We start from the raw sequence: 13137 nt of genomic DNA on the forward strand, positions 1-13137 counted from the left end.
TGTGAGTGAGCGAGTTGGTTTTACGCCGCTTTTAGCAATATTCCAGCAATATCACGGCAGGGGACACCAGAAATGAGCTTCACACATTGTACCCATGTGGGGAATCGAACCCGGGTCTTCGGCGTGACGAGCGAACGCTTTAACCATCAGGCTACCCCACCGCCCCCATGTATGCTTCTAACAAAGCGTTTGCATATTCTAAAGAAATGAAACTGAAAAGGTTAACAAGTCAAAATATACACATAATCGGGTATATTTATACGGACATACATAATATTTCACAAACGCATACGAAATATTCAGGATGAACATGTATTTGGAAGCTTGAAGAAACGTTAGCTTAGGATTATTAAACTATTTAATTTGTAGGTGCCCCTTATTAAAAAGCATGATGCACGAAGGCAGGCAGAGTCAACCTTTCGTCCAGTGGCACAGATGAAAGCAGTCTTGGAGTTTTTTAAGGAAGTCCTTCATAGAGACAGACAGACAGACAGACAATACTTTATCTCCCATGCGGACATGCCTATCCTACAGACTACACTCAAATGTCATTTTCTGAGACCAGAACCTTATTTTTCAGGCTCTTACCACATCATACCCGTCACAGTTTATAACTGTTATATGACCTGCGAGGTTGGCTGTAACTTAACCTGCCCGGCTTGAGGGAACAGGGTCTTTGTCTGTTTGTATAAACCCGGCTTTCTATCATAAGAACATAAGAATTTAACTCACTTTGCATACTAGGGTAATATTGGATCAGGACTGCATACTTCTACATGCCTCCAAGTATATTTTCACTTATTGTGTATATTTTTCACAATTTACACTAAATCTAATCCTACTACAGTAAGCACTTTCTGCTGAGCTTACTGCAATCTTGAGTTTCGGGCTGCTCAGTTAAAGTGTCTAATGTGAAATTGATATGTCTCCTACAGATTTCTGGAAAGGAGTCTCCCAAAAAGGATTTGGCATTTTTTGTCACTGGCACATTTGTTTTCAAATATTCTTCTTAGGGTCTGTCAGAGGTAGGAAATAATGCTATGCCATTTGTTAATGTAAACTTGTAAGGTTTGTAAATCAGTTGAGATTATAAATAACAAAACAATTAAATCAGTCCTCTTGAGTTTATTGATTTTTATATATTTCATCTGAATAAAACCAAGGAAAACACAGCTTGAGAGAACAATTGAACAGTACTAGACATAGCAGTGCTGACACTGTGATCTAAAAGTGTACAAACTATACTGCAACAAGAGAACAGAGCAAAATAATGTGATTACTGATCAGACAATATCTCCGTCTGGGCTGTGACATCTTAACCAGTGGGAGAAAACAAACACCCGCTTTAAACACAAAACTCAAACAAATAATCTAAAAGAGTTTAATTAAAACTAGTAATATTTCTACCACTTCCATGACCCAATGCAGAATGTAGAATACCAGTCTACGCTGCCTCCCTCATAAATGTTCACCTTCAACAACTGTTTCAATTGTGACCCACTCGTTGTATCCCAGGACAAGCAGAACAGAGACTTGTTCCCCATGGAAGTATTTAATTTGGCCTAAAAACATGAGAACTACTTCAAACAAGAACTACTATATTTCTGTTTAGTATTTCAACAGTAATAATCATTACAGAAGCACCAGAAAATATTCTAACATAATTATTACCTGCTGTTCACAGTTTGTTTCCAAATGTATATTTCTAAATACGGTTTAGGAAATGCAAATTAGACTTTTGTTATGAAAAGTCAATCGAAGTAACATTTAATTTCAGTAGTAATTAGTCCAAAAATTGACACCCTAAAATTACTTTAAATTATATCTCAAACTCAAGAATTCAGGGAGAGTCCCACCATGATTTGGTGTATGCATGCAGTGACTACCAGGACATGTCTGTAATCTTACCCCTGATGGAATTTAAAATTAATACACTGAAAACAATATGAAGAACCCCAGACACATCAAATTAAAATATCTTCAGCGAATTGAAATGTAAGCACAGTGTTTACGATTTAAATGGATTAGTCAAAAATACGGTGACTGTTTTGAAACTTGTAGCTATGTAAAATTACATTACCTAAAAACGTCAGAAAGTGCACATAAAATTTCCAAAGCAAGCCCACAACACTGTCAGAGAACACTCAATGGAGAACATTTCAGCTGTCATGTTATCAAACTGACCTGTGTGCATTTAAATATCTCAGGGCCCTAGTTTTATCAAAAACTTCAATTTAGGCAACACATGTTTGTTAGGTAATGTCAAAATGACCATATATATTTCTCACAATTATTGACAGAACACATTTAACTTCTGGGGATTATTTTTATCAGTGAAACCTAAATCCTTAAGTGTATTCTGATTGGTTAGTCATGTTTTCACCCATAACATTCATCAACAGGGGGAGGAGTCTTATTGGAGGCTGTGGGAAGGGGCAAATGGTGATTAATGCCGCCTGATTAAAATTCTTATCTACAAAGTTTATAGGACAACAGTTGTTAACTTGGCAACACATCGTACAACAAAACAAACAAATGACCACATTCTAAACAAATAAATCATATTGCTTCACTACTAAAAGCATTAAACAAGTAAATAACACAAAACCTCAGTTGCCTCTTGGGTTAAATAAGTAGTAAAAACCATGCTCAGTACACAGTCAAAATGTAATGAACAGAACAATACATAATATCCATTCAATCTAATTTGTAAACTATCAGATATAGGTTTTTCAATATTGACAATACATGGATACATTTTTTAAAAATTCAAAAATCTTTTTTTCATTTATGAATATCTTTAATAAAAACTCTTTCATTACCAAAATCACCGAGACTACACATGAGTTCACCTGGCAGTTTCAAAGTACGCAGACTTTCAGTTCAGTGACAATGTTAGTGATTACTGAGCCAAGATACAGTTGTTATCTCAGCCTTCAGACATATTGATAGGAAACAAACCATTAGTAGGATACAAACACCTCACAACATCAAAAGTTGCAATGCATGAACAATTGATGTCTTCCAAGGGAAAGAATGTATCTTACTAAATGCAGCATACTTGAGAAAGAAGAACATAATAGTTTTTGGAAAATTACAACCAACTGTAGGTTGTATCAAAGTTACAACACCTTGATACCTGCTACTTCAGTGACGTATGCAAAGTGATGAATATTCATTTTGTCTGGTATGTCACAGATGCCATGATGCAGCACTAACACAAGCCAACATGGACGTCTGAATCAGTCTACAGCAAGGATCAGTACAAAAGTATCAAAATAGATGTTTCTTTATATCTAATACACATGCCTGTTAAAAGGTTTCATTGGTTGGAACTAAAACTTTAGGTTTTGCAAAATACTTGACATTATTTCTCGAAAATACAAAGTTAATAAACACTGATAAAGTTTAGATAGTTTATCATTTTGAAACACATTAGTACAGACTGAAGACAGTGAAACAGCTGCACATCAATGAGAGTCAAAGGATCAATATAGAGTCAGTTTATTACCATTCTGATATAAATGCATCAGTACTGAGAAATTATTGCCAAAATGGCACCCTTTACCTGGTAATGACAGCATGTCAACATTCACTATTCATGATTAAAATAACAAACAAAAGTAAAGGGAAATCTCCATAAATCAATTTTATTCCTTGTTTGCTTCACCTAAGGTGAAACAATATTTGACACAAACATGAATTTATGTATATCCACATAAAACAGACAAACTGTTATTACATAATGTATGTAAACAGTTACCAAATTCGTACAACATATCTGAAATACAATTTTTTATGTACAGTTGATATCACCAACATTTCCAAGATGATTATACACTGACTGTAAGATATGTCAACTGAGATGATTGGCTGGATGTATCATAGTCCCCTTGACCTTGTCTCAGTCACCTTGACCTTATATCAGTGGTTCAGCTGGGAGTTGAGCTGCCGCAAGATGCCAAGGACAACTTCTCGCAGGGACTGAAAAACATATTGTATTATATTATTGCCTAGTGTTTGGTATTACAGATGTCAGATGTGTATGAGAGTGTGTCAATGTTAAACCTGGACTCCAACAAGCAGCCACACAAACATCTGCACACACGTCTGTATAAGTGCAAAAATATTAGGTGCAACACTGAAAGAAATACAGTCAACCTCTTTCTGATGATCATGGATTTGTTGAATTCCTGTTTGTCTCATACTCGCAATGCATTCTCTGCGAATTCCTTTTATAATTTATCCAAATTCATACTTGTATCTGTCGAAATGGCTGAGGAATGCCAGCATGTATCAAACTCATTTGTGAGTGCCAAGTTTTTCAAATTTAGCATAGCATTCCTCTGATGAGTTAAACAGTTTACAAATGATATACTCCTTCTACTAACTCCACACACCATTGAATTCGTCATTTACAAGTAGACAGGAATCTTTAATAATTTGCCAACGTCAAATAAAGCCAAATTAACAAGCACACCCAGCATTAAATGCACGAGTGTTATTTTTGGCAAGAATTAGAAAAAAATGTTTTCAGCAAAATTCGTGTAAGCCCGATAAGTTGCAAAGCTTTATATTTAGATTGTATTTGACATATTTTTGGCAAGAATTAGAAAAAAATGTTTTTCAGCAAAATTCATGTGTAAGCCAAGGCTTTTTTTTATAATGGTAGCTACGCCCCTAATGAGGGTGAGTTTTATACCCAAGGGGAGACTCAGGCACAGCTAAGAGTTGTCTTCCCTATTTGATCCTCCTACAAGGCAGCCAGTGGCCATTGTGGTCCCCTGATTAAAATGTACTACATTGACTGAAACCTCTGACAATTATATGACAGGGATACAACTGCATATAAGCATAACATTAATTTGTTTTTGTTTACCTTTATTTTATCAGCACACAACAGCATGCCACATCAGTTCACACTAGTGAATTACATTCCCTTACATACCTTTAAACACATATTACATCATGACTGCAGTCGGATGCCATTATCAACAGTCACAGGTTTTGAACTTTACTAAAGCATACTAAAGCATAATGCTTTTACTACTCAGGGAAAGATAGAATTCCAACCAGCAGCATCTGCTAAAGAGATTCATCACTCGTCACTGTAGATGAACCTGATGCACAATGGGAGCTAGTTTATCTGCATTTTGATTTATGTGCTATGAATGTTAACTCTCTTGTGCTTCAATGTTATATTTTGCTCCATATGTCAGCACCATTAACCAGCAACTGATCAAAATTTGCATAGGACATGGTGATATAGCTGAGAATTACATGTACAGAGAGACAACAAAACAACAAGCCACAGTGACAGATCTGAATTAGGGTTGATGACAGACAGGTGTTGGTGGAGTGAAGGCAAGGCAAGGCAGATGAAGCCCAGGGTGGTTGACTGCAGTGTGTGGCTACAGGGTGTGATTCCTGTTCATGTCATGACTATGGTAGGCCAGTGGGATATACTCAGCATCAGGTTTGAAGGGTCAGTTTGGTTTTAGGGAGTAGTATACACAATAGCGGAACGGGACCGTATAGGTGCACCAAGTCTATAAGCTCCAAACAAGCCAATTCGGCTCCCAGAGTCACACAAAAAATTAGTGTTTTGCACAAAACTGCATTTGAGTTTTTGGACCACTTTTTGTTTGCATTGTTTTTTCTTTGGGCATCCCAGAAGCCACAGCATATATCCTAAAAACAGGGGCGGTGGGGTAGCCTAGTGGAGTTTTCGGACCGAAGACCGGGTTCGATTCCCCACATGGGTACAATGTGTGAAGCTCATTTCAGGTGTCCCCCGCCGTGATATTGCTGGAATATTGCTAAAAGCGGCGTAAAACCAAACTAACTCACTCACTCACTCCAAAAAACAATCCCAACTGCTCGTGGAAAATGCTCTCCGCAATACAAACAAAGTAGGGGCAATAGCCGGCATCGCCCTCCAATCGCCAACAGGGAAAAATGGGAGAGGATTGGGATTCCCATATAGACATATGGGATGTGTGGAATATATATACCCAGGAAAACAGACCATGCCATCAAGAAGAGATTTGTCTTCGGACCAGATCCAAGAAATATGCTCCCTTCGCTGTGTGCTTCCAGCAAGCCAGTTCAAAAAGCGCTTTGGTATTGGGTCCACAAGGCTGTACGAGCTATGGCAAGAGCCTGCTGCTAAACCCTCGACCCTATTGCCTGCTGGCGAGATAGCTCCGACGTCGCACTCCAGCACAACCGTATTGCCTGCTGTCAAAGATACAAACAAAGTAGAGGCAATAGCCGGCATCGCACTCCAATCACCAACAGGGCAGAGCATTTTCCACGAGCAGTTGGGATTGTTTTTTGGATATATGCTGTGGCTTCTGCGAGCTCCTTTGTTTTGCGTAGTTCTTCCCGGATTTGTATTTCCTTCTGTAGTGCCTTTTCGGTCTCTTTGTCGCCAATTTTCTGCCTTCTCGGACTCCAGCAGTGTCCTTCCTCGGGTTTGTGTAGTAGAAATTTTGCGATTGGTGGCTATGTTCGGCATTTCTTGGAAGGTTGGTCGAAATCCTTCTCTGCCCAGCTTTTGGCATTTTTTCTGTCTCAATTGCCATTCGATGTGTGGAGTTGCCTACCCCTTGATTCCATGCCGGATGCCTTGCCTTGTAGTTTTGTTTCTAGATTTCTCTTTGAGTCGGACGATTTCGGAGATGTCCACTTTTGCCACAAAGACTGCAAAAGGGGTTTGGTCCTCATTTTGGGATGTGTGCGTGTGTGTTGTCTTTTTTTGTTTGTTTCTGGATAGAAAAAGCTATTCCCGCTCGGTCTCTAGAAGCAGCAATTTGACTTCTCGATCGTCTTTCTTTTTCGATATGGGCGAGTGGCAGATTTTGCCGAGCCTGCACAGAAACAGTCCACTCACCAACCATAGGCGTTCTATTCCGCCGGCGTCTCGAATAGTTTCTCGTATATTGTAGCCGTAGACTGGAATCGTTTCTCCAGTTGGCGAATCGAGAAGCAGCAACAGTCGGTTCTTCCCTTTGTATTCCGCTACGGCAAACTTTTTGCATGTGTAGATTCCTTCCGGAACGTCTGCAGCATTTTGGTGTTCGCTGCACGGAGGGACTGCCACTTCCATATCCTTTGCGCCCGCCGTAGTTGGGCAAGGGGGCAGTATGCCGTCCCCATCCCTGTGGTAGCTCTGCTTTCCCGATGCTGTCGGAAGAGACAAGAATCTTTCTTCTTGCATGGAGAATGGTCCACCAATTTGTCAAGGAGGAGTGTGTACCGTATGCTCCAGAAAGCGCAAGCGTCGTATTACAGGTTCTCTATGTTCGAGAGACAGTAGGGGATCGCTATTCCTTCTGGAACCTCGAGTGGGAGTCGTTCCTGGGGTGTGTAGTCTATCGCTTTCTTTTTCCAGAGAACGCATTTCTTGCTGTCGACGCAGTGGTCAATGGCGCCACACTTGCACGTAGATTTGTCGGGTCCGAAGAGAGCGGGGAGTTCCGATATGGCGGCCAGGCAGTCAGTGCATCGGTTGTATCTGTCCTTGGGTTCCGGGCAACAGTAGTCGTCGTTGAGAAGGATTCGGAGTTTGCCTGCTGCGGGTCGAAATTGGTTGGGTGGGTAGAGGTTGACGAAATCCACTATTTTGCCGTCTTCGACGAATGGGCGAAAACACACCAAATACAGTTCCCAGAAACTGGCGAGGGATCTGGTAGCGCTCGTAGAAGGTGTGTCCCGATTGCTCCAGGATTTGTTTCTCTCGGTCCGCGAGCAATACGTGGGGTCACTTCTCCAGCAGGCTTTCGAAGACTTCGGCCATGTCAGAAGTTGTCGTTGTCATGGCTCGGGGTCTATGCCACCTTGGATTCGTGTACATCGGGCTTGCGATATGTGGTACTTCCTCTTCGCTTCCCGAAGGGACAAACGACTGGATTGGATCTCGGCATAGGCTTCGCGCGATAGCTGGGTTCCGGGCATTTTGTTGTGTTCTATACCTATGTACTTAGTGTATCTCTAATTTGAGTGCACTTGTTTCCGAATACCTGTCTTGGGGTTGGAAAGACTACTGGGAAGCACAAAGAAAAAGCAATGCAAACAAAATGTGGTCCAAAAACTCAAATGCAGTTTTGTGCAAAACACTAAAACAAATTGTGACTCTGGGAGCCGAATTGGCTAGTTTGGAGCTTATAGACTTGGTGCACCTATACGGTCCCGTTCCCGCTATATTGTGTATACTACTTAGGATGTCAAACATCAACATACACCAGCATGGGCTAATATGACTGAGTATGTTGACAATGTTATTAAAAGTAAAAAATGCAACACTTTTTATAACATATATCCTATTATCTGTGTGACCCCTTAATAATGATGCCGAGTACCTATACCAATGTGAAAACCAGTTGTAGATCATTGGCTTGATAAAGGAATCAACTTCTGTCCTTATGGCCATGTTAAATATATATATGTCAAGTCAATGAAATTGGAAACTAAATGCAGCTGCCTGAGGTTCAAAACTAAGGTTCTACCAAAGATCCAGGCAAGACAGCTCTACAGTAAAATGACAGTAGGTTTATATCTGTATTGTAATCTTCCAGTGTGGACCTAGTGCCCTGACTCACCTGTGGCTTGCAGTACTCCTCCAGCCAACTGAACACACATGCTGACAACTCTGCAAAGTTGGCCACTGAGATGGAGGCATTGAACGACTGGAACAGTGTGTCCATGATCTGCTGGAACTGAGAAAACAAAATAATGGTTAATAAAGGAAGCACAGGAATCTTGGGGAGTGTGAGTGAAGAAGTTTACACATTCTACAAATTTGCCTGTACAGAAGCGAATCATTTTCAGGCAAATGTGTGGTTTATAGCACAAGCCCTGCTCCATGCCACGGCTGCACCACAGTTCATCCTCATTAATTTCATCGCACAACAAGTATTTGGTCCTGGCTATCAGTTCTTACTGGAAACCAGTTGACCATTGAGGTTTTTTTCCAAGCAGTATCTGCATATGGCAACAACAGTGGCTAGGAAATCCACAAGGTAAATGCCTTTACATAGACAAGCCAGGATCATGGCTGTGGGTCTGAATGAAAGATTGACCCTGAGTACCCCATAGTCTGTCAGAGCCATAACTGAGCAAACTAGTCACATCAGTCAGTCTCTCCTCTGACACCTGGCCAGGCCCTGACTACTGGAAGCATCAGTAACAATTCATGACATAATGTGTTATGGCTGGATTTGGTACAATAGTAGTATAGTACCTGACACACATACAACAGTTTCTACAGTAAACATGAGGCTCTGAAATGTGAAAGTTATACTGACCACTTGGAACTTGACCTCATCCGACACCTGGTTCTGGCCTTGGACTGGAGTGTTCTGGTGTGTCTTCACAATGTGCTCGTAGTTCCTGCAACCAGAAAAGCAGGATACTGTATATATATACAAACATGACTAGGCAACAGCTGTTGTGTCTGCTGGAGTCTTTATCCAAACTTTATTTTTTGGAAAAATGCATTTGGAGGCAAGTGATTCAGATGCAGGTAAAGTTTTGCTATCAGTGCCGCATACCTGTACATCATGCCTTACATCATCCTCTATATGTGACAGCCTATGTTGAAATAGATGTGGGATGTCACCTTAATGAATGCACGTCAAGCCGGTCTGTTTAGTGTTTAATGCTGTAGCCGCGAAACATCAGAGCAGCTGGTAAATAATCAACTGTGGTGGAGACAAACTGCTGAAAGACTTTATGATTCACTGACCAGTGCCTATGGGTATTGCAGAGAATTTAAGACAAACTAAATATGTAAATAATGTTTGACACAAATGAAGCAAGGAAAGGAACAATTAAAAAACGGAAATATCCGAAGATTTCCGAGTGTTACGAAGTTTTCCGAATGCATGTCAAAATACCGGTTTTCGATCAGCGTATCGCAATACGTATCATCTTCAGTGGGGACAAGGAACAGGGCACAAGAGGTTTGTCATAGTGAACTTCTTAGGGTAGTTGATGGGCACAAAGTGCATCAGTCTACAGCCTTGGTAGTCTGTCACACAGTGCCATGTGTCATGACTGAACGAACAGATCTCTTCAACTCTCTGCGCCATCAAACCATCCTCTTCCCACAGTTTGAGAAAGACAAGGGAAACTTTTTGGCCACTTTACTGATAAAATTTCAGCCTGTATCATAAAGTTAATTCATCGTACCCTTCATTGATAAGTTAATTAGAGTTAAAACTTACGCCTTCATAATCTTGAGAGCCATCACTTCCTTCCTGAGGGAGTCCAGCTCATCCTCCTGCTTCTTCTTCTGCCCAATTAGCCACTGGATGTACTCAATAGCTGCAGACACAAACACAGGATGTACTCAATAGCTGCAGACACAAACACAGGATGTACTCAATAGCTGAAGACACAAACAGCTTGTATTCAATAGCTGAAGACACAAACACAGGATGTATTCAATAGCTGGAGACACAAACACAGGATGTACTCAATAGCTGCAGACACAAACACTGGATGTACTCAATAGCTGCAGACACAAACACTGGATGTACTCAATAGCTGCAGACACAAACACAGGATGTACTCAATAGCTGCAGACACAAACACAGGATGTATTCAATAGCTGCAGAAGACACAAACACAGGATGTATTCAATAGCTGTAGACACAAACAGCTTGTATTCAATAGCTGAAGACACAAACACGGGGTGTATTCAATAGATGAAGACACAAACACAGGGTGTACTCAATAGATGAAGACAAACACTGGGTGTATTCAATAGATGAAGACACAAACACAGGGTGTATTCAATAGATGAAGACACAAACACAGCATGTATTCAATAGATGAAGACACAAACACAGGGTGGTGTAGACACAAACACAATAGATGAAGACACAAACACAGGATGTATTCAATAGATGAAGACACAAACACGGGGTGTATTCAATAGATGAAGACACAAACACAGGATGTATTCAATAGATGAAGACACAAACACGGGTTGTATTCAATAGCTGAAGATACAAACACAGCGTGTATTCAATAGATGAAGACACAAACAGCTTGTATTCAATAGATGAAGACACAAACAGCTTGTATTCAATAGCTGCAGACACAAACACGGGGTGTATTCAATAGCTGAAGACACAAACACAGGGTGTATTCAATAGCTGAAGACACAAACACAGGGTATATTCAATAGATGAAGACACAAACACAGGGTGATGATGAAGACACAAACACAGCGTGTATTCAATAGCTGCAGACACAAACACAGCATGTATTCAATAGCTGGAGACACAAACACAGGGTGTATTCAATAGCTGCAGACACAAACACGGGGTGTATTCAATAGCTGAAGACACAAACACAGGGTGTATTCAATAGCTGAAGACGCCAACACAGGGTATATTCAATAGATGAAGACACAAACACAGCGTGTATTCAATAGCTGCAGACACAAACACAGGGTGTATTCAATAGCTGCAGACACAAACACAGACTGAAGACACAAAACACGGGGTGTATTCAATAGCTGCAGACACAAACACAGGGTGTATTCAATAGCTGCAGACACAAACACAGGATGTATTCAATAGATGAAGACACAAACACAGCGTGTATTCAATAGCTGCAGACACAAACACAGGGTGTATTCAATAGCTGAAGACACAAACACAGGGTGTATTCAATAGATGAAGACACAAACACAGGGTGTATTCAATAGCTGCAGACACAAACACAGCATGTATTCAATAGCTGCAGACACAAACACGGGTGTATTCAATAGCTGAAGATACAAACACAGGGTGTATTCAATAGATGAAGACACAAACAGCTTGTATTCAATAGCTGCAGACACAAACACGGGGTGTATTCAATAGCTGAAGACACAAACACAGGGTGTATTCAATAGCTGAAGACACAAACACAGGGTGTACACAAACACAGTGTATTCAATAGATGAAGACACAAACACAGCGTGTATTCAATAGCTGCAGACACAAACACAGCATGTATTCAATAGCTGCAGACACAAACACAGCATGTATTCAATAGCTGCAGACACAAACACAGGGTGTATTCAATAGCTGAAGACACAAACACAGGATGTATTCAATAGATGAAGACACAAACACAGCATGTATTCAATAGCTGAAGACACAAACACAGGGTGTATTCAATAGCTGGAGACACAAACACAAGGTGTACTCAATAGGTGCAGACACAAATACAGGGTGTACTCAATAGCCGCAGACACAAACAGTGTGTATTCAATAGCTGAATACAAACAGAGGGTGTATTCAATAGCTGCAGACACAAACACAGGATGTACTCAATAGCTGAAGACACAAACACAGGCAGGGCTCGAAAATTCCGATTGTCCCCTCGTATTGACGAGTAAAATTTGTTTCAGGTAGAAAAAAATAATTTGCTCGTCCTACAGGACGAGTACGTTTTCTGATCCAACTATTTTTCAAAACAATAAGATAAAGTTTTAACATTGTCATTCCCCATTAGCAGTATTTTCAAATTCCCCGAAAACTAACCGCAAAGTTTAAGTCTTGATGTTCGTTTGGTATCCTTTCTCAACAGATATCAGGCAGCGTGTTTTTGTAACCTAAGTGCTTCGAATATCCTGATTGGCTATAATTAATAAACTTTCCAATGAGAAAAATCGTCACAACATGAATGTTGTCGGATCAGCTTGAAACTTGGGAATTCCCTGATTGTTATTACCGATCGTTATCAAAGTAACGATGTTTCGAGATAATAATTAAACAAATTTAATAAACCGAGGAATAAAATCAATAACAGTACTCATAAAAGTTGTCAAATGTACATTATAACTTACTATTTCCATTTTTTTTGTGAGATCGTGTAATTTTATTATATCAAGTGACATCTCGGCTTTGTCGCCTCGAACTTTGGCTCGGACACGATGTTTAATGCTAATATATATGCATGAAGCATTTTTGTCAATGGTTATAGCCGAGCACGATACGTCCACTAAGTTCCATAATATACGTATAGGTGGTGATTTTTTGCGTAACACGTTCAGAATAACATGCTTTTACCCAAAACCTTCGTCTGAATCTAAAAGTTTTCGTTTACGAGTATACTATCCATTGCTGCAATATG

General features: G+C 40.2%; 1 protein-coding gene across 3 annotated transcripts in view; it reads right to left on the reverse strand.

The window, feature by feature from the left end:
- Positions 1-3487: 3487 nt before the first annotated feature.
- Positions 3488-13137, reverse strand: part of LOC124278567 (max-like protein X) — a 35074-nt gene continuing 25424 nt past the window's right edge. For all 3 annotated transcript variants that reach the window (XM_046714296.1, XM_046714297.1, XM_046714295.1), the window contains exons 6-9: positions 10230-10329; positions 9309-9393; positions 8604-8720; positions 3488-3984 (exon numbers count right to left, since the gene is read on the reverse strand). In XM_046714296.1, the coding sequence (XP_046570252.1) occupies positions 3925-3984; positions 8604-8720; positions 9309-9393; positions 10230-10329 (362 nt within the window). In that variant the 3' untranslated portion in view covers positions 3488-3924. The remainder of the gene's footprint in view (positions 3985-8603; positions 8721-9308; positions 9394-10229; positions 10330-13137) is intronic.

Source organism: Haliotis rubra, unplaced genomic scaffold (assembly GCF_003918875.1).
Source record: "Haliotis rubra isolate DU_JTF1 unplaced genomic scaffold, ASM391887v1 Scf24, whole genome shotgun sequence".
NCBI classification, from domain to species: Eukaryota; Metazoa; Mollusca; class Gastropoda; order Lepetellida; family Haliotidae; genus Haliotis; species Haliotis rubra.